We start from the raw sequence: 21,684 nt of genomic DNA, 5'->3' as shown, positions 1-21,684 counted from the left end.
ATGTCTCAAAATAATTTCCTTTTAGGCTGGAGAAAAATGTGCAAGTATTCAGCCTAAAGCAGAAGCTCAGAAGGTTTCTGAGCACATGAAAACAAAGGATTACAACAAAAGTGCAAAAATCACCTTAGCAATAGCAAGATCTAGCAGACAGCCATTATTTATGCATTTATTTTAGAAACCAACTATAGAAGGTACCCTTTACCTAAGAAAACCAGACATCTCCTTTCAGAGACCGTTTGACCAGACAGGGACTTTGATTTCCTTCTTTGTCCAGTTATGCAGAATTCAATTATAAAATGCACTAGTTAAAAAAGAAACTCTCACAAATGTTCTTTTAAAGGGTGTCTGTTGGTCAGAGCTCGCCCAGTATAAAGCCTTTAGGCAAGACCCTGATAAAAGTCTTGTTTTTATTCACTGTACTTTCACATTACACCACTCTAAACAAAAATGTTCTGAGAACTTCCTAGGCCTCTTCCTTTAGTGTTTTCTTCAGCTCCTTTTTTTGCACACAGTGATTTTTATAAAATCATTCTACATCCCTCTCCTGATTCTGAAATACTTCCTGTGTGTCTTGTTAAAGGAGTAATTTTCCTTGTTGGTTTATGACCCTAGATTTTGATCTGACCCTGATTGTAATGCAATACTTAACCCTTCAATCAGTTAGAAAACAGCTATCTATGTAGCCTCTACTGAAACTTCACTCACTAAACTCCTTCCTGAACATGTACCTTCTGGTATATGCTAAAGGACTGAGACATTTCTTTTTTTTTTTTAAGAAAATGATAGTGTAACAGAATAACAATCCTCACCTTAACCATGATATCCTTACACTACTTTGGAGTAAAGGAATGATTTTATTACTGCCCTTCACTTTCCTTTCCCTTGTCTGTGACCACTGCATTCTGCATCCTGAAAAAATTTATCTTTTTTAGCTCTCTGGGTCCAGACTTGTGCCTTCATGTGTGCTCATGAAGGTCTCAGATCTGGTTTCTCAAAAGCCCAGAGGCATGGTACTTCTCAGTGTGGAACCATGCAATCAAGATTAGGGGTGCACTGATAGAGATTTTTGGGACAGATACCGATAGCCGATTTTTAAGGAGGCATATTGGCCAATACCAAGTCAATTTCTGATACCAGGATGGCAGCTTGAAGAGCAGGGGGCCCTGGGCCAAGCTGCGCTCAGGTCAGGTGGCAGCGGTGGTGCTGAAAGGGGGGGATAGGGGGGCTATGGTGAATTTTGGGGTGACTGCAGTCCTCCCTCCCCCCCGCATCCTGGGGCCCCCTCCCAGCGATGCCACTGCCTGCCCGGAGTCCAGCCCAGCCCAGCCCAGCCTCTGCCGGGAAGAATGCACCCTACCCCTCACAGATCTGGGGGCACACGCTCCCCCCCATGCACTCCCAGATAAGCAGCAGGAGCAGCAGCAGGAGTCACTGGACAAGCAGTTGAGCACCAGATGAGCCACCAGACAAGCAGCTCCCGGACAAGTGGTGCACAGTGGCAGGAGCTGCCTGTCCCCTGCCCCCATGCCCCCAGACAAGTCCCATACCTGGCCCATCCCGGCTGGGCAGTGCCTGCCCTAGCCCCTGCCCCGGCCCTACTCTCATTCCTCCCTCACCACAGGGTTTCCCCTCCCCTTCCACCACCACCGCCTTACCAGCTGGACACTGCTCTTCAAGCTGCTGGGCTGTGCTCCTCACCACCTGCATGCTGCGCTATGGCTGTGCGCATACATGGACCATTTATCAGCCACATTATTGGCCACATTAGACCGATTTCTGATACAGACATTTTTCTTTATATCGCTGCTGATCCAATATCAGACCGATGTATCAGTACACCTCTACTTAAAATCCTTTCCAGCCCATCTCTACATAACTGCTTCAAATTCCAGTTCCAGATATAGTATTTTTTGCTTCTAAACTGATCAGCCAGAAATAATAACTTGTTTATATTGAATGGACTCTATCATTTTTATTAAACAGTGTTACACATACAGGTTAATTTTTAAAAAAAGCTACAGTTCATGGAATATATGCATCTCGTTACAGAAAACAAACCTGGGCCAATTGCCATTGTATCTGTGGATGCTCAGCCACTGTAAAAAATGTACAGTTTATTTTCTGATATACAAACAAACAAGCATTCTTGTTAATCGCCCAGTACAGCTCACAGAATTCTACTACACAGATGCATACAGTGTTTTAGTGCAAAAGGAAATACAAATATAAAAATATGGAGATTTGAATTAAAAAAAACAAAACAACCAAACAGTGGAGTTAGAGGTGAGTGTCTGCTATGGGTATTCTTCTAAGTTCAACAATCTGGGAGTTAGCCATGCTGCCTCCATCCTGGCTGCCATGGCAGGAGTCCGTGTCTCCAACAGTGAGGCCTGCACCTGAAAGACATAAGCCAAGAAAGAACTGGTGAGGATTACAGGCTGAAATATCCAGGGTGACATCACATTCTGTTAAACAGGGATACCTGCCGTAATTCTTCATTTTTATTATTGACGCTGTTCTCTCCTGCAAGAGTACAGCAGGTTTCCTGATTCTGGTCAACAGTGTTGCACCCGCAGATTGGAAACTTTTAAATAAGGGCCAGTTCATACTTTATTCACATGGGTTCATGCTCAAAAATTTTCTTGGAAGATGAGCTCCAAATTTTTCTTGAGGGGACTCATTTTTGTTGGTACGATCTGCTCTGTTCTACTAAAATGACTACCTCAGCTGTTTCAAGAGGGTTCTAATTTCAGCATGAGAAAAGCAGCATGTTCAACATCCTCTCTTTACTCTATTTAAACCCATACCTGCCACAGGCTTATGTTTTTTGCTTTTGTTCTAGTGAGGGAACAGGTGACTTGGGTCTATGGGAGGGTAAATAAAGCAAAAACATATACAGCTCTTACTAGTCATTTGGATTTGGAATTAAAATACATTCACAACTGCACATCAATATAATGAAGCACAATAATTTCAAAACAGATTAATGTCAGGCATTGCTTTCAAGTGAAATCTGTTACCAAAAAATAATCAAGGGCTAAGACAATTAGACAGACTGGGCCAATTACTCTGTGGTGTAACTCCACTGATTTCAAAGGAGTTACACTAGAATGTTTTTTGGCTTACAGGGTCCTAATAACGTTATGCTCAGAAAAGCTATTATTTAATTTTTCCAGGCTGAAAAAATCATTTAAGAAATGTAAAGCAGTTCTAAAACTGACAGCTTGCTCTTTTCTCTGTTGCTGGCATCCTCAGCTTTGGACTGTGAGAATGGAAAGGCTGGGGTCATTGCTTTTTCCTTTACAGTTTTATGATGTGCCTCATTTTTGGGGGCCCCAGTTGCTGTCCCCACTCCACGCATTTCCAAATAGAGAAGAAATTGATTTAAAAATAAAAGTACTGAGTATGGAAAAAGGAAGGCTCTATTATAACAGGCAGTCATGCTGCTATATTGAATGTAGAGATGGTCTCCAAGCTGAAGGTTTGGCTTATGCAAGAAGATATAAAGTCTAGGGCTGATGATGGGCATGAATAAAAATACCCAGCGCTTTACCAGAAGAAGCAGCGCATCCGTTTGACCTGGCTCTCCAGCATCTGTATAGATCATGTGCTTCAGCTGATTCAATCAGCTCCAAAAAACCCCACCAAAGCACATGATCTGTACAGATGTTAGGCGAGCTGAGTCAAACTGACGCAATGCCTCTTCTGGGCATGCACTGCGCTTGGTGTGGGGGCGCACCGAGCTGAAAGTAAAGTTTGTTTTTTTTTCATGTCTGTAGTCAACCTAAGAGTCTGAAGTCACTGAGGGAAAAAAGATCACTTTCAATCAGGGCACAGCCAGAGTGAAAATGTGTCTGAAGGGTTGAGAAATACTATAACACCAGGTGTAGAGGCACTTAGGCCCTGAATCAGCAAAATTCTTCTGTTTGTGAATACAACTTCTGAAGTAAATGGCCTTACTCTTTTCCATAAAATGTTTGAGTACTTTGCTGATTCAGGGTTTTAGTGACTGAGCTGCTTGAAAGTGCTTGGAAAAACAGCAACTGAGTGAGTACATTATGTAGCTTTTTCCTTTTCTTGTTTCTTCACTCTTTTCCTCCTCTTAGAGAGAGAGAGTATAAGGAATGGTACTGAGAAGGTAAAACAGGCACTTATACTTAGTCCTCCTGACAATGCATTCCTGCTAAAGCAAGATGGCACTCAATAATATTAAAGACATCTAAAATAGATAAAAGAGCATTCATTTTGCCCAACATAAATAGCCCGTGGAACTCGCAAGGTATTTTTAAGACAGAAGGGTGTATAGACCAAGACAAGCATTTCACATTTATATGGTTAATGAGATCTTCATGTCTGCATGAGATAGAATTATTTTTATACTGTATTTATTTATTTGAATCCCAGATGATTTTTATTCCCTCCTCATTTAACATGGGGAAAAAGAAACCTCATCTTCGTTTTGAGTATAGCCTGGGCCAGGGGGCTGCTGTGGCTCTGGCTCTGACCCAGGGAGATCACACAGTGCGGCAGGGGAACAAGTGTGGGGAAAATTGTGTGTTGTCAGGGAGGGAAACATGAGGAAACAGAGTGGTGGGAGATGGGGAGAGATGTGGGGGAAACTGTGCGATGCAGGGGAGGGTAACATGGGAGATCATATGGTGTGGGGTGGGGGGAGTGCAGGGAAGAGCTCATGGTGCAGGGGAGAATGCATGGTGTTGGGGAGGGGAGAGTGGCAGACACTGTACAATGGGGGTGGAAAGTGGGAAAGATCACGTAGCATGCTGGTTTTCAACCTTTTTTGATTTATGGACCCCTACAAATTTTGAATGGAGGTGACAACCCCTTTGGAAATTTCAGATGGAGGTGTAGAACTTGAAGAACTTGTAAGTGTAAGTGTGGGTATTTGTGTATTTTGATTGATCATAGCCATCTTTTGCAGACCCCTTAAACAGAGTCTGCAGCCCCTCAGGGATCTGCAGACCATGGACTAAAAACCATTGGTGTAACAGTTGGGGGCTTCTGAATCCCTGGCCATGGCTGGGGCTGGAGATGCTGCCACTGCTGTTGGATGGGGGTGGAGCCACCATGTAGTTCAGGCACCGGGCCAGAGCTGGAGCCAGAACCACCACACAGAGTAAATGGTGGTTGAGAGGAAGTGCAAGGGGGGCCGGACAAGTGGTGAGGGGGCAGGCCCTGGCAGAACAAGTGGCAATAGGGACAGGCATCGGGGGGCCACCACCAGGGGGAGGCAAGTGGCAAGGGGAGCAGGTGGCAGGGGGTAGGCCTTGGGGGATGTAATCACTGTGGATGGATACAAGGGGGGCAGGTGGTGGGTAGGCTATCTGCCCTTGGCCACTGCTTTCCCTGCCACCTCCTCCTGCTGCTTTCCTTGCTGCAGCGGTGGGGGTTACAAATTTAAGGTGACCTCCCAATAATTAGATTCTGTTCATAGAATCTAATTATTGGGGGGGGAGGGGGGATTCATCTTGAATTCAGACTAAGCTTGGGTTTGGGTAAATACGATATGTAAGGTATTCTATCCCTCCTCATGCTTCAGGTCATAAGCTCATCATTAACCCACCGATTTAGAAAAAGATTTATTTTATAGGGTGTTTATTTCAGGATTGTCCAAAGTGGGGGTTCTCTGAAGTACTCTATGTTGGCCACTATTGAGGACAGGATGGTAGACAGCAGAGTCTAATCTAGTATTGTCATGCACATGTTTCTAAGTGGAATGTAAATATGTAGTATGCAAGGTAAAAAGGGATCCTTTCAAGGAAGAAGATTCCCATGACTGATCCAACCGACCTGAGTTTAAAGTAGGTTAACTCCCTTTATAGCAGTCCTTCCCCTGCTGATGATACCACAGAGAAAGTGTTTAGGAATTGATCCTTTTTAGGAATTAGAGTGTAAATGTAACCAGGATACCAAATTACCAAACAGTTGGTCAACACTTCAGTAAGGCAAGGAATGTTTTACAAGACAGGGCTCACAGAGTTCAGAGGGCCAGCGGTTCTCAGATAGGAGCATTTCAAGCTTCAAAACTGAATACAATCATTTCAAAGGAAGCCTGTAATTCCTGAGACAGGCTTGAGTGAATGTTTTTTCAATAAATATAAAAAAGGTGCTTGGTGCTCACTCCCATATGCAGTATCAATAATTTATCTCAATTTGTCTAGCAACAATATCATCTGGTATTCAAGAAAGCCATTCTTCCTCTTTTTCTTGTAATGAAGGATTAGCTGTAAACTGCATGAGTTAGTTTCCCTTTCAAAACAGCAAGGTCCCTCTAGTGACATCTACTGGCTGAAAGATTTATTCAATGCATTCCAGTACTGGATGTACCTCAGTTGTTCCATAGCTGGGGCCCAAGTTTCATCTCTCTTAGTTCTCTTGATACATCTCCCACTTTTGCTATAGTATTTTTCACAGGATACAGCTTGGGGTATTTTTTGTTTCATATAATTTTTCAGGAATTTCTTTGTTTTATATACACATGCAGAATTTTCTGTCAATCACATTTTTTATTTTGTGTGTAATATATGCATTAACAGCATATCATATATATTCATACTTTATTCCTTTGTTACGGGGCTGGATGACTCTAGGGACTGTTAACAAACAATAACAAGGTTCAGGTTCAATGGAAATGACCTGTTAGTCCTAGTGGAACCATGCTCATCCTCTCATTTAGTATCTCTGTTGGCATTAATGAATAAAACATCAAACAAATGGTCAGGAAGTCTCCCCTTTATCTTTCTTTTACCCTTTGAGGTTGTCCCTTCATGTCATATATTATGTGCCTTAAAAAGGCAGAAGGAGAAAGCTAGCACTGCCTCTGCCTGTACCATACCTGTGCTACAGACAAAGAGGACTCATCTCCAGCTCCTTCCTGGGATACTAAATAATTGAATGTCTAAGTCAACTTTTAAGAAAGTGCCTTTTAGGTCTAAGTATATAGCTACAAGACTCCAAGGCCCAGATCCTCAGTGTCTCAAAGATACCTGTAAGGTTTCCGCTGCTGCCCTGTTAACTTCTTGAAATGTTTGCTAATCCACTTATAGACATTTGTTAACATTCTTCCTGGTTTGTGTTGAAAAGGATCTATTGTGGTGTCAGGGGAGAAGAAAACTGTCATCTATGTCTGTTCCCAAGCATGAGAAAGCCTGTAGCATGTGACCACATACATATAAAAAACCCGAGGCTGACAGACACAGAAGAGCCTCCAACACACAATACATGTGATAGGCTCAGACAAACGGTGGACTGTGCCAAGTTTCAGTGTCCCTTTCCTGGTCCTCCCAGTTGAGATAAGTGTGTTTATCTTCACTGCTATTAGCTACCTACTTTTATAGCTTTAATAAATGTGTCTCTTTCTTGCTTAAAGAGTTCAGATGACTCAGGTGTTCCACTGATAACACTGCCTAAGTCTTTGCTGACAATATTTAACAATGTACATATCTCATGTTGGGCATGCGGTCCTTCTCCATCCAGGCAGATTCATAGTTCTACCATTCTCTTAATGGACAGCCTAATGTGCCTCCAGAAGATGATTCTTTTCTACCTGAGGAGGCACATAAATTCTCCTGTTTTCTCAGTGGGACAGTCTTATGCACTTCTATCATGTTGGGATCCAGCATGGTCAGGAGAAGAGTCCACTTTCTTTTTGTCCAGTAGCCAACTAGTCAGGTTACTTGTCTAGGAAGCAAAAGACCTTGGTTCTAGGCCCTCCTAGATCCCAGAAAGATACATTAGCCACAAGACTAGGTCTAGACAGGACTAAGGGTATCCTCTCTCTCTCCTGTTAAAGTACAGAGTGGAAAGGAATACAGAAGCTACTAGGGGAAGAGGAAAACTAAGAAGGGTGCTGTTTTGGAAAATATTAACAGAGGCAAATTTAGCCTGGCAGCCAGCAACCTACACTGAGCTTTGCAAAAATGATACTACATAGTCAGGAAGAGTAGAGAGGACAGAAACAGTGCATGTGGCCTGTTTTAGAAACATTTATGGTTTTGTACTTTTCTTCTGGCCCACAGGGACTTTACAACATTTTGCTTTGCGTGCGTCACAGACAGGTGAGGCTGGGAGTGCATTAAGGAGTCAGGACGCGGGTGGAGACTGAGAAATCAATAAACTTAGCATGCGACTGTAGTGTTAAAATTTCTGCTTAGGAACAAAGTTTTTGAGTAACCTGGTTTCTAGGGCCAGCTTCTACTGTTTTTTTGTTCTATACCAGGGCTGTTCAAATAATTGGGGTTGGCGCGCCGTATCTGAACTACTGGGTCTCTTTGGCCAAATGACCACCTCTCTGGTGGTGAGGAAAACAGTATTGGTATTAACCCCTGTTCTGGCGGTGAGATAAGCAGTACCGGTATTAACCCCTGTCTGCTGACCTTGCCCCTACCGCTTACCCTGTGCTGCCAAAAGGCATCCCTAATGGGAAACCTGGAAATTCCGCAGCAGGGTGAGCAGCAGCAGTATCAACCCCCTTCCTGTTACACAGTGTGTGGAAGATCCAGATCCTTAATTCTTTGTAAACGGCAGAAGTGCAGCATATTTGTACTCAAATGGAAATCATTTTAAAATGGTCTTTTGCTTCACTTATTAAGACCACATATATTTATATGAAATTATCTGAGAGGGGAGGGGCTAATTAAGTTTACTATCAAAATAAACCTTGCAAAAGTACAGCAGCAAAATGAAATCTAACCCCAAATTAAAGATAATGATTAGCTAATTAACGCAATTAACAAAAACTAATTAAGGAATAATTGTTTTTACAGCAGAAGCACAATGCTTGATTGATTGTGAAAGCCACAAAGGAAATAAAATAAAACAAATCATTTAAGCCAAACTAGTAACTAAATTATTAGTAGGAAGCAAACAAGGCTTTATAAGACATTGACTGGCAGTATATTTTTTTAAAATATTTTTATTGGGGAAATTTTTCTGTAATCCCCTACACATAGGTGAAGCTCAGGGAGGTGCACAAGTTACAGAAAGCTGCATCTATTTCTCTGTTCCCTGTACACCAAGCTGCTTTGAAGCTGGTTTGCTATCTACCTGGAAGTTCACTGTCTCTCTACTAAAAATGTAAGGGAATTTTTGGTAAAATCAAGTTGTTCTAATGGCTTTTTTGCTATACCTTCCAGTATGGAGTTGATGGAAAAATTAAATAACTGGTTACTTTTACTTCCAGCAAGTCCTGGCTACTGGTACAGTACACAGGACACTGGCAGCTAATATAAGTCTGAGTAACCTTCAGATTTCTCTATATTACACCACTACATGGGGAATCCCCTCAATTGGAGAAGGACAAAGGAGGTAGAAGTCCCTTCTAGTCCTATGTGCATTTATTCTTTGGCCTCTCTTCAGTCTGAAAATTAGGTGCCAATTAGTGTTTAACAGAAACCAAAAGATATTACTTCTCTTTAGGAAGAGGAGTGCATTGAGATATGTATTTTTCTTCATTCTTAACTCAACCTTTAATTCTGTGATCCAGAACAAAGCCAACCTCCTTAACTTTGAAAACTTTTTTTCCTGCCTGTGCTTCTACAACATTTCCCACAGCTAACATCTGTTCTGGGGTAGGAACAGAAATTACACATAACCAGTATAAGTGATCAGAAGTTGATGCAAGTCTGTAACACAACAGAAGTTCAGTGCACATAAACTGCTTTCAAAATGGCTGAAACCGGTTTAAGATAAACCTGGATGGATGCAGTATCAGACTTGACTGATTTAGGTCAAATTGGTTTACTGAAATTCTGTCCCAGATCTCCTCTAAATTCAAGTAAACACACAGTCCCCACAAATCCCAGGATGCTTTGCACCTCCCCCACAGACCCCACCCTTGCAAGGCGAACGGGCTAGCCTCGGCCCAAGCTGTCTGCTCCAGCCAAGCAGGGATGCATGCTCCAGCACCACTTCCCTCGGCTTCTGGCCTGGGCCACTGCAGGTATGTGGCTGCATTTCTGGATTCAAAAGTGAATGTCTGTTCACTTGTTTAGCAATTCAATCTGCGCAGCTCAGACTAACCTGCAAAGATTGAACTGATTCAGCCTTCGGCTTTTTGACTGTCTGTACTTAGCCATGTAGTTTTCAATGTAGTTTTCATTCATGCCCTCATTTCTTCCTGTCTCTATGACCAATCTTCCCAGGTCTCTGTTGCTTAGCCTCCAGAATGCATAGAACACTGCTACCTTATTGCTTATATATACCATTACATTTCTCACATACTCGGATCAGACTTACTGTTTCAGGGTCCAGGTCAAAATTGCCATCTTATTTTTAGGTCGTCTATGGACTGACTGTTCTTTCTATTCTCTTGTCTGCTCTCTATAGTCACTCACTTTTGCTCACCTTGTTACACCAATGTTGGTCCCACAACCTTCCCTACTGAAGTTTCACTCATCCAAAATGGCCTTTTTAAACCTCTTTGTCATGTCAGTGCACTGTTTCCTAATAGCTCTGACTTTTCTCTCCTTTGCGTGAATCTTTTAATTTTTCTACCTATCTCACCCCCCGCCCCCTCCGATCCTGAATCAAACATTTCTGAACTTCAGAGATGGTTGAGTACATTATGTGGCTGGGGCTAGCTGTAAGGTTCAGCTCTTAAATCAGATCATTTAGCTACGTTTATGGCCTCCGGCAGAACCAGTCTTGGCTCAGGCCTGGCTCTCAAATAAATTAAAGTTCCTTCAAATTATGACAAACTATTACTACTCTTGCTAAATAAATTAATAGATTTAGTCACTGATGTTCCCAGTCTGATTCTGAAGATTTAAGGTCCGTCCGGTCAGGCACACGCCATGTAATATTAACTGGTGTGAATAGACTCATGAAAGCTATTAGAGTTGGTTAAGATAACAAACATTATGTCTGGCAGTGAACATCTGGCCGATGAATGTGAAAGTCTCCACATCTTATAACTTGGTTCATCCAGTTTTCCATTAGAGTCTTTTAAAGAACAAAAGCCAGAATCTTTAAAAATGCATACCTGATATCCAGAGGAGCTGTTGACTGAAAATCAAACTACTTTACTACATGCCTAAAAATATATATAGATACCTAACTTTAGGCACCCAGCTTTTGTAAATCTTGGTCAATATGGGGAAAACAAAATTGAAACATGCTGAAAAATATCCAGTGAAAATGAACTTTAACAGACAATGCAGACAATGCACAGAAATATCATTGCCACTAACTTTTCATATTTTACTCTATAAAAACTGTTTATTTTGTGCTTAATCTCTAAGAATTATCCTCCAGGTTTCTTTTTCTTCTTAAAAAAGTCAACTTAATGATGATAGTACAATTTTAAAAGTGGCACCAGCAGATATATGTATTTGTGTAGATTTACTGTAATATTAACATTTTAAAAGTGATGCAGTTGGAAGCCCTGCTGAATCACTTGTGTAAGACTCTTAAACACAGAAAGGAGTATGAACTATTTGAAATGGCTTGATTTGTATATATGCAGAAAAAAACAGGGTGCACTTCTTAATTAATTAAACAGGAATTTTGCAACCTATCCAAAGCAGTTCAGATTAACAGCAGATCTACTTTGCACACAAGCATAGCTGAGAGAATTAAAAGAGTTAAAATGCATAGAATTTAAACTTTAAATAGTATCTTCTCATATTTGAAAGGATCATTTAAGATGCAGGACCCACATGATGTATATGACAATACACACACAACTACTGCACAACAGATTAGGAATTTAAATGAAAAATAACTTTTCTGGCTCAATTTTTAAAGGAAAAAATCCAACTAGTTACTCTATGGATTTTAACGGAAGCTGGATCAAGAAGTAAAATAGTATAACTATCTTTAATAATGTTACCCTTTCATTAGCAACATTTCTGGTGCTCCAACCCATACTCAACATTTTCAGAGATATCACACAAAGTTTTATAGCCTCCAAAAGAAGAGATACTTTAGAATGATACCACAGCACTGGATATGCCAATTCATTTTCTTGATGATATCTCTCTGAGAGTGCCCCCACAACAGTGTTCCAAAAGCAGGAGACAAAAATAGTGACTTTTTATTACATTCTTGAATTTTTCACTTAGTGAATTTTGTACCCTATGTAGTACCCACTTCTAGACAGACTTAGAGGTCCATGATCTCACTGTCACATAAGAGGTGGGTATAACTGAGAACCACTCAGATGGGAACCCTAAAGGCATTAACTGGGAGCTCCAAAGCCATTGGCAGGACTGCTTACACAAACCTGTGTAACTTAAATCAATTCTGCTTCAGGCTTTCTGAATGCTTATGCCTAACCTATGACTGTCTGTTGCACTGACTATGCCTGTTTTACAAGTGTGGTATAAATGCAGGCATCTCAGGCAGGCCACTCTCCTCTTGTGCTCTCTAGCTATCTTGCAACCTAATTACAACTGGCTCCTGCATAGGTGTTATTCACTGAACCCCATCTTGTTTACTCCTTCAAGCATGCCACGATTGGGCTCCAAGTTTCCATGGTATAACATGAGAAGACAGGCAGGTTTTGTCCTCACATATTATCCTTCCCAGGACCATTGGCATTTGTTCTTTGTTACTTCTTCCATATTCTAATTAGTAAATATGATCAACTACCATAGAAAAAAAGGACTGAATAGTAAAAGCAAGGGAACAAGACATCTAATACCTAGATGCAGTAAGTTTAGTGCCTATTGCTACTTGAGAAGAAATGCTAGAGCTTCCAAACTAACTGTTTCCTTCTGTATGTTTGCACAAGCTTAATGTTCTTTAAATTACATTTTTGTAGCCTATTTCTTTTTTTTTTAAACAATATGTACATTATTTTTTAGTTCATAGAATAACAGAACAGGTCCTGGCAAAACAAAACTTTATTCTAGGTTTGCACCGGCAATTGGAAAGCATTAGCAGCAACTGGATCTGATATTACAGTAACTCTATGGGAAACTGCTGTGTATCAGAGCAAAGCATAAGCTTCTAAAAGGGGAAGTAAGAAGTGCCACTTACCAGTCTTTAAAGCAAATATCAAGTCATCAAACTCTTGTGACTCCTCATCAGTCATCAATGAGCCGTTACTAAATCCTCCAGTAGTATGGAAAGCAGCACCGTTCTGTGGACTCTGCTTAAAGGCAGCACTGGCTTGACTGGCTGGCCGCAGGGATGCCCTCTCCCAGTCTGCTGACACCTTAAATAAGTTTTAAAAAAGCCTCAGAACTTCAGTTGTCACCAAAGCTAGTGCTCTGTCTTGTTAGGCCTTGTTTACATTATACGGCTTTGGCTGGTAGAAGTTTGGTTGGCAGACAGCAACCACCATAGGGAAGCTATTTGTGGAGGTCCAATATAGCAGCTGTGCCAGCATGGCATGCAAGGCAATCTGGGAGGCATCAGCTGTTAAAGGGGCTGCCACAGCTGGCAGAAGCATGCCTTTTGCTGCCTGTTAGGCAGCAGTAGAAACCTTTTTCACTCACAGAACTGGTTACTCTATCAGCAGAAGAAAGGGCTGTGCCATCAAAGGGGAGCAGTGGGTGTAAGCACCCTGGCAGTTCTGCTGGCAGACCCTTGCCCAGATTATTATTTGACCCCCATCACCACTTTAGCTTCAATTCGTGAGTAAGCCTTGACCCAGGATTAGGGGACCTGGCACTGGCTCTTCCCTTGATTAATTTTACCTTTACTCTCCACAACTCATGATCCATTTTCATTCCTTTTCATATGATTCCTTCAGTGACAACCCAATGCCTTCCAATGATACCATAACAGTATTTTATCTTCACACTATCCTATGTATTTGAAAATGCTGATGGACAGCGTGATAGCTTGGACATCTTTTTGGCTTTAGCCCATTTGCCATTTATTCAAAGCTAGAGCACTTGAAAAAATGGATTTTAGTTTGTGAAAATGACTGAATTTTTGAAAAATAATATTTCATCCCTAAAATATATTTTTAAAAAAAATACTGCAGGAAAAAAACTGAACTTTTTCTGGAATCCTGCCTTTCCAAAGACCAGCAGTGTGGCAGCTGGGAATTGGCCATACTGCCAAGTGAGAAGCTGAGAAGCTCAGGAAAAGAAGCAGGCCAGGTGAAGATCTGGAATATTTGGAAGATCTGCTTAAAGTTTTAATAGATTCAACCTGAAAAATGTTTCAATTCCATCAAAACAGCAGCTTCTGAAGGAAAATTCTCACTCCCCACTCCAAATCAGTGCACATAAGGTAGGAAAAACAAGGGACTGCAGTCCTACAGCATACAAAATGAAATCTGGTTGTGGTAAGGACTCAGAATGGACAGAAAAAACAGAGGGACTGGAAACAGCAGTTATTTTAGGCACTATTGCGTAAAGGTAGGGTCACGGATAAGGAAAGATATGAAGTCTCATTAAGTTTGAAGAAATTACTAAATCTGAAAGAAAAGGCTGGGAAAAGCCCTACAATATTTTCATTTTGAGTATCAGATCTTTGTTTTACATATCTTGACATCTGACAAGGCTACTTATAGCATCAGTAAAGATCGGAGGTGAGAACCTGGTTCTGTGAGGTCAACAGGAGTTTTGCCATGAACTTCAACGGGGACAGGATTTTATCCTAGAACTACAGTAACCTGACAAAATCAATCCAGTTTTCATAGTGCTATAACACTGTAAGCAAGCTAGTAAGCAGTATGAAAAATCAGTAATTGTCAGGCATAAACTTTATGAAAAAGTTGTAAGTGTTATTGTTCCTAAGAATAACAACATTTACTGTACAAGCCAAAGCCCTTTCTATGGTTGTATGTATATAGCTCTACCTTCATCCCAAATCCAAGTTATTCCATTATGTTGCTTTCCCATCAAAATATATAACTGCATTTTTCATACTTATGACATAAGGTATAGCAAATAGGTACCTCCTCCATAGCACTGATTAGATTCTGAGTAGATTTGCTGATTTCTCCTCCTGGTGCTGGCATGCCACTGCCATGGGTAAAAAAGGGTGAGCCTGGAGTGCTGTGCCCATTCATATCCACAGTGTAACTTGCTTTCACAGGACAACACAGTTGATTGTGTAGGATAAAATATACTACAAAGACATAAAGACCCTGAAAAAAAGAAGATAAAAGAACATCAATATGTGAAACGAAGCAATCTTCAACTGGATTAGGAATGCATTTATGACAAAGTCTGCCACATGCCAGAGCAGATGCTTCCCATCACTCCAACAGTTAATGGTTCATATGACTGGGGTGTGATACAGTGGATAATGAGAGAAGATATTGCTGTAAATCACAGACCTAGAAGAAGCAGGCAGTTTATATCCTGAGGGTTCCAGTAAAAACAAAGGGATCAGTAATAATGATTATCTGGTTTAGCCAACCCAGTTACAGAACGAAGGAGCACAACAACAAAAACAACTAAAGTTTCACAGCTGCCTAAACAAGGAGAAAACAGGTTTAGGGACTTCTTTACAACTGGACTTGACAACTGGCTGCTGCTTATTTGTTCTCTTATTGACATGCTAGATCCTAATACTCCTGCCCCAAAATCCATCTCATGTAAACTCCGTTGCTGCTGGCATACATAACCAGCTGTAGCTACAAATCAAATCCTCCTTATCATCCACTAATTCAACACTGTCTTTTATTTATGATTTTTACAAAGGCTCTACTGTATGTCACTGAAGCTTGCCTTTAAAGCTTGCTAATTTTGACCTTTAGATTGTGTTAACACAAAGTGTTTAAATGCGTCTTTTATCTCCCTATAAATCCTATAATTCAAGTTTGGTGAAGGCAGTCGAACACTCTCTTTCTGGTCTAATTGTTAAAAAACTGAAAAAAAAAAGTCAACATGCTAGAGAAGAAGGAGATTTTTAGAAAGTATGATGTAGAATGCCTTCCTGGCTTTAAATTTGCATTGTCTTTATGGCTATATTGTCCTCAGGACTTCTGAAACAAATTTTACTAAACAGGACAAGATACTTTAAAGCAACCTGCAGGCATAAACTGGTAACTAAGGTAATAAGTATTAAATCAGCTTTTATTTAGCTGCATATATTAAGGAAATCCTTTGAATAGAAAACAAGACTAGGAACACCCAAGTTAGTCATGCAAGCACACCCACAACACAGAAGCCCCAGTTAAACCACATGTTATCAGATTAACAGATTTTAAGACCAGAAGGAGACATTATCATCAGCTAGCTTACAGCTACCTACAGCACAGGAAAGAAAGATGGAGCCCCTTTCCATTCCAACCAGCTAAACACCTGGTTGAAAAATATTCTCACAAAACTTCTATAATGCTTGCATCTCATTTGTTTATTTTGTGACAGAAAACCAGACAATAAAAATGTTAATAAAGAATTGACTGAATTGAGAACAATAATTGTTTTGATTCTTTTACAGCATGATTTTTGTCAGTAATGGCTAATGAATAAGTACTAATAATAAATAATCTGGAGTAAATAAAACTACACATCTGACAAGGGTGATGAAGCAGTCACCTGCAAAAGCTCATGTTTCTTTGAACAGTTAATCTCCAAAGTGCCACCCTGCCCTGCCTTCTACACAATGATGTAAATCTATAAATTGAAAAAGAAAAGCCCTGACTGCAATATCCTATATCTCTACAGGATTTCAGTGTCCAAACACCCAACCATAATATTTGCACATCTCATCTGAAGCTTTGCATTTTCAAACAGTCACCTGAATGTTGAAAAATCACCCTCATGCCAAAACTTCATGTTCCCTTCTCTTACAATAGTGACATTCAGTGTTTTAGCCTCATGCACCAAATGAATGGCACAGGGCTGGTCTCTGGAACAAATCAGACCCTGTGTGCTGGGATCAGATTCTGGGATCCCACACCGCCACCACCCAGCTTTGCATGCCAGGATTGGGCTCTGGGGCCCTAACCTACCTGGCCCAAGATTGAGGATGGGCTCTGGGGCCAGCCACTGCCTTTGTCCAGCCCCATGTTCCAGGATCAGGCCCCATGCCACCCTGAGAATCCAATCCAGTGTGCAGGGCCATGGCCTGTAGGGCTCCCTATGGACTCATGGGGAGCTCCATGGGCTGGATGACATGGTGGGACTTGGGCCCAGAGCTGGCCTGTGAGCAGAGGATTGAGCACCTCTATTTACAATCATAAGGAAAAGGGATGTTGCTATGGAGGTATCAACTTCTAGCAGGCCCACATCCACTGAGGTGTGGTCTGTCTGGCAGGAGAAACCAGGAGGGTGTGAAGTGCCACCAATTCTTGCTCTGTTGTAGGGGTTGCTGGCATAAACCAGAAAGAAGACAGACACGGTTGACTGGCAAAGGGAAAAATGATGGGGTTGTAGAGTCCCAGCAGACATTTAAGCTGCTCTATCTCAAAGCAACCACAGAACTGCTGGCTGTTCCCTATCAGCTCTTTGTCACTATACTCTCCTTCAGTGGTTTTACTGTGGTAGTTCTTGGTTATCAGAGTCTGTGTCTATGCCCTAGGCAATGTACAACAAAAACAGTGGTTCCATTGCTTATTCTACAAAATAACAAGTGGATAAACAGATGAATGTAAGTCAGGACCAAAGCAAGAAAGTATGGGCATATGCACAGAGCAAGTAGTCTCAGGATTCATAAGTGTCATGGATGGTTACTAACTGATGAACCATTTTAATTTTCACTGTATTTCACATAGCTAGTTCTAAAGAATGCCTATTCTTGTTATCTTAGGCTAAGTCCAGGGAAAAATTGAGACTGACCAGATTTCATCTATGTAAGTCAAGTTTTAAAACAACCCTTTTCTTGTTTTATAGTAAAATGCTCCTGGTCCAAAGGAAAGTGGTATCAGTGAAGAGTTTAATTTCAGTGACCTGAAGGATGTATTCCAAAATTAAAACTATTCAGTTGCCATACTGCAATTGCTATCTTAGTGACAAACAGAAGAGGTGTTAATGTCTGGGGATCTGTGTTCTTTTGAGATCCTGCAAGAAGCTACTGCAGTGACGTTTAGCACTGAACATCACGGCAGAATTCATTATATGTGATTCAGGGAGACTCTCACATTTTGATGCATACTGGTGATGAAACTGCTGCCTTGTGTTTTCATGTACGGAGTAAATTGTCTCAGAGAGGTTATCTGAATTGCCTAAGAACACAAAGGGAGTCAAAAGGGGCGTCACTGATTGAGTCAGATGTTAGGATCAAGAATCCTGAGTACTCCTACTCTTGTGCGTTTAATATTGCAACACTGCCTTCAAGCAATAGGTGATCAAGCAGTTCAAATTGTATCTCATTATTTTTTATAATTCACAAAGGCATTGTTTTATACTGCTAACCAAGAAGAGGGTGGCTCCTTCTTTGACTCACTTCCTCAATTGTGCAAGGAAAGCTGAAGCATGTGCAATGAAGAGAGGAGTTGGCACAGTGATGCCACGTACCATCAATCAACTTATGCATGGTTGTTTTAAAAAAGACCTCAAGTAATAGACTCCCTGCAATTATGGCTGTTAGCTGCCACTGCAACTACCTTTTGCAAAATCAAAGTATGCTCACATTGTTTTGGTGTAATCAAGTAGTTCTACACACACATTGCTGAGTTTTAGCAACCATAAAAACTGAGAAGCCTTGAATCAGGATAGATTTATCTGTGCCCATTTTAGCTAAAAGTTAAATATTAGTACCTAGATGATGGCTTGCTTTGAAATAGGAGTGGAAATGTGTACACACTAGTGTTGTCAGTCTTGGCAATATCTTTCACAGCATAGTCTTTTTTCTAGCAGTAGTGACTATGAAAATAATGGTGTTTAGCAAAATGATGGATTCCCATTTAAAATTTTGTTATTAATTGTTTTGACCAAGTTGACTCATGTTCTACCAAGATACCTACCAAGATTATTCCACCCCAATATCTTTAAGGATATATAGGAACAGTTTTGCAGAAGAGAACCAGTATGAAACATGGTATGCAAAGGTTCTATTGAAGCAACTACCAGAACTGCAGGACGATGGGAAAGGAGGCAGCAAGTGAAGTGGAAAAAGAGATACCAGTTCAGTGACAGCAGACAATTGCTCCAGCAGGTAGATAAGTAGGAGGTACAGGTAAGCCAGATATTTATGCTGCTCGGGTGTCAGTCAGGCAATCCAATTGCCTAAAAAAAAAAAATCAGTTGCATAATATCAATGCTGCCTTCTGATTTGCACAGACCTTCAGAAGCAGTGGCTTTATTTCGCAAACTAGTTCTGTGAGGTGTGCAGATAGACTGAGATAAATAAATTGTCTTTGGACTAAAATGATCGTGCAAGAACACCAGGGGATGAAAACATGGATTTTCCAGAGATAAAATCATGAGGTGCCACAAGTTTCCATAACTGTGGGCTGTCACAAATGAAGCAGGCACAGAAAGCATCACACACTCATCAGTGAGTTACAATTGCATGATAAGACTAGTACTAATGTCGCTGTTATTTCTATGACAGAGAAGGCGGCACTAATGGGCAGAAATGCTTGTCCTGCTATTGGTAGCTGAAAACAGAAGAGAACAGCACTAGAGAGCAGTAGGATGTCACAGACAAAAAGGAAAGGCAGGCAGTTTCAGGTAGCATGATGCCAATGCCACTACCCTCCTCATGTAGATCTGGTGATTGACTAGAAATTGTGGGTGTGATATTTAGCTAAGCTACACAGCCTGTTTCACTTCTATTTTGGGATATAGTGATCATGATCATATACTAAATCAGGTACTTGTTACCAAGATGATTCAGCAAGCACACTTGTACAACACTGGCAATTTATGGTCTCCCACCAAGACCTCCCACCATAGCTGTAGCAACACAAAACAGTCAGGAAAGACTGATCTGAAAAAGTCGTCAGGTGGCAAACACACCACAGTCCACTGGCAACCATTCCAGCCAATGGATTTAGAACAGCAATGAAGCTGTTCCACATTGTACTATTCAAATCAGTGATATGCAAACATAAGACTCATTTTTGCCTCCCAAAGGAGTCTTGTGTAGATCAGCCAGATTAATAAATTAGAACCTCATTTTATCCCTGTGACTATAGGCAGATGAAAGTGACACCTTACAGGGTCCACAGTTTCCACTGAACAACGGGCTCAAGTATTAAGTCCTATATATATTTTTTTCTACTTTGTTATGTCTATTTTAGTGCTGGGATTTTTCTTGAGTGGGAAGGGAGTTATTTGATATGTTTTACTCATTTTAGTTTTTTCTTGTATATAACAACAGTAATACCGGTTGTGATTTGGGAATTCTGATTTTTCTTCTACCGTATTGTTGAAAAGCAAGAAGTAGGCAGCTACAGAAGCCAACAACTTAAGTACAGGCATTGCATGGCTCTAAACAGAAGCACACAATGCAAGCACTCCCCCACAAACACATACACAAATTTGGAGCCATGACTCATTGAAATGGCCTTCGTTATATATCTAGCACAAACTGGTTACGTTCTGCCTCTCTTCATCTTTGAATCTGTACTGTTCTGTGGTCTGGTGCTGAGCTCTTCTAAGCTGGGAATTTAAGAACTGTAATATAAAATAATAAAATATACCAGACTGAAGGTCAGCAACAAACCCCATCTTTACAACTCTTCTGCCATTAAAGGCAATCAAGAAAATATCTAAGGCTCATCCCCACAAATGCACATGTAGTTTGCAGCACCATTGACCTGTCTGTGGTGCAGCAAGCAGCACATGCAGCTGGTTGCCATACTGCAAATTAGCAGAGCGGTGAGTTTTTTTGACACCGGGAGATCCCAGTGTCAAGAAAATTCATGCCAGAAAAAAACAGGGCAGGTCAGAGCAGCACATGTGACAGCAATGTGCACTGCCCAAAACTGAAGCCTGGCCCTACAGAGCCACACTCTGGCTGCCACTCAGTCCATGTTCTTCTAGATCACCCCAGCCTCCCATACCCCATCAACTTGCTACATGCAAGTTGTTCATCAGAGACAACCAGCAGCAGCACAAATATGTGCTGCTGCTAGTTGTCCCCAGGGAATGCACATTACTGCTCATGGGGATATGCCCTTATTGTTTTTATGAAAAGTGACATTGAACATCAAGACATTACATCTTTCTTAAAGACAGACAGCCACCCCCACCCCCCAAGCATATATACCCTGACATTTTGAACCTCTCCAAGGTTAACTGGAAACAGATCATTCCAATTTAAAACCTTCCCTTTAAAAGGAATTTCAAACAAGGCTATTCTGGCAGGGAGGATTTCCTATTGATAGAAATAAAGCAGTTGTGTAGGACTTCTGGTAAAGCAAATGTCACCCAAACAATTCCAGAGCCTTATCCTACACCAGAACACCATCATCTCCCTTGAAAGCACAACCTGCCCTATACATACAAGCCTTAGTCAATATTTGAATTTGACAGCCTATCAGTTGCTTTGCTATATTATTCCACAAATATGGCTTAGATAAAGAGTGTATTTATAATATTGTAGACTCAGAACAAAGGGAAATATTCTCAGCTGGTGCAACTCAGCAAAACATCACTCAAGTCAATGGAATTAGAGGAAAAACTGAACCAACCATCAAACAGCTAGAAGCCAAAATCAGAGAAGCTGGAGGCAGACTATGGAAAAACTTTGAGAAGTTGAATACTTCAAAATATGTTGACTTTGCAGTGCTGGAGTATAAATCACATAAGAACAAGGTCTCTGGTGAGTATTTTTGAGATCTCTTGTTTCTAGACATGGCAAGAG

At 41.0% G+C, this 21,684-nt stretch overlaps 1 protein-coding gene across 1 annotated transcript in view; it reads right to left on the bottom strand.

Annotated features, from left to right (window-relative positions):
* Positions 1 to 1,959: 1,959 nt before the first annotated feature.
* The window catches only part of ADGRV1 (adhesion G protein-coupled receptor V1), a 466,251-nt gene continuing 446,526 nt past the window's right edge, over positions 1,960 to 21,684 (bottom strand). The window contains exons 88-90 of the mRNA XM_019532360.1: positions 14,876 to 15,067; positions 13,000 to 13,177; positions 1,960 to 2,396 (exon numbers count right to left, since the gene is read on the bottom strand). Coding sequence (XP_019387905.1) covers positions 2,278 to 2,396; positions 13,000 to 13,177; positions 14,876 to 15,067 — 489 coding nt within the window. The 3' untranslated portion in view covers positions 1,960 to 2,277. The remainder of the gene's footprint in view (positions 2,397 to 12,999; positions 13,178 to 14,875; positions 15,068 to 21,684) is intronic.

The sequence above is a fragment of the Crocodylus porosus genome, unplaced genomic scaffold, assembly GCF_001723895.1.
Source record: "Crocodylus porosus isolate Cpor-Errol unplaced genomic scaffold, CroPor_comp1, whole genome shotgun sequence".
Taxonomy (NCBI): Eukaryota; Metazoa; Chordata; order Crocodylia; family Crocodylidae; genus Crocodylus; species Crocodylus porosus.
The sequence above is the reverse complement of the archived record's forward strand: the minus strand, read 5'-3'. Positions and strand labels throughout refer to the sequence as shown.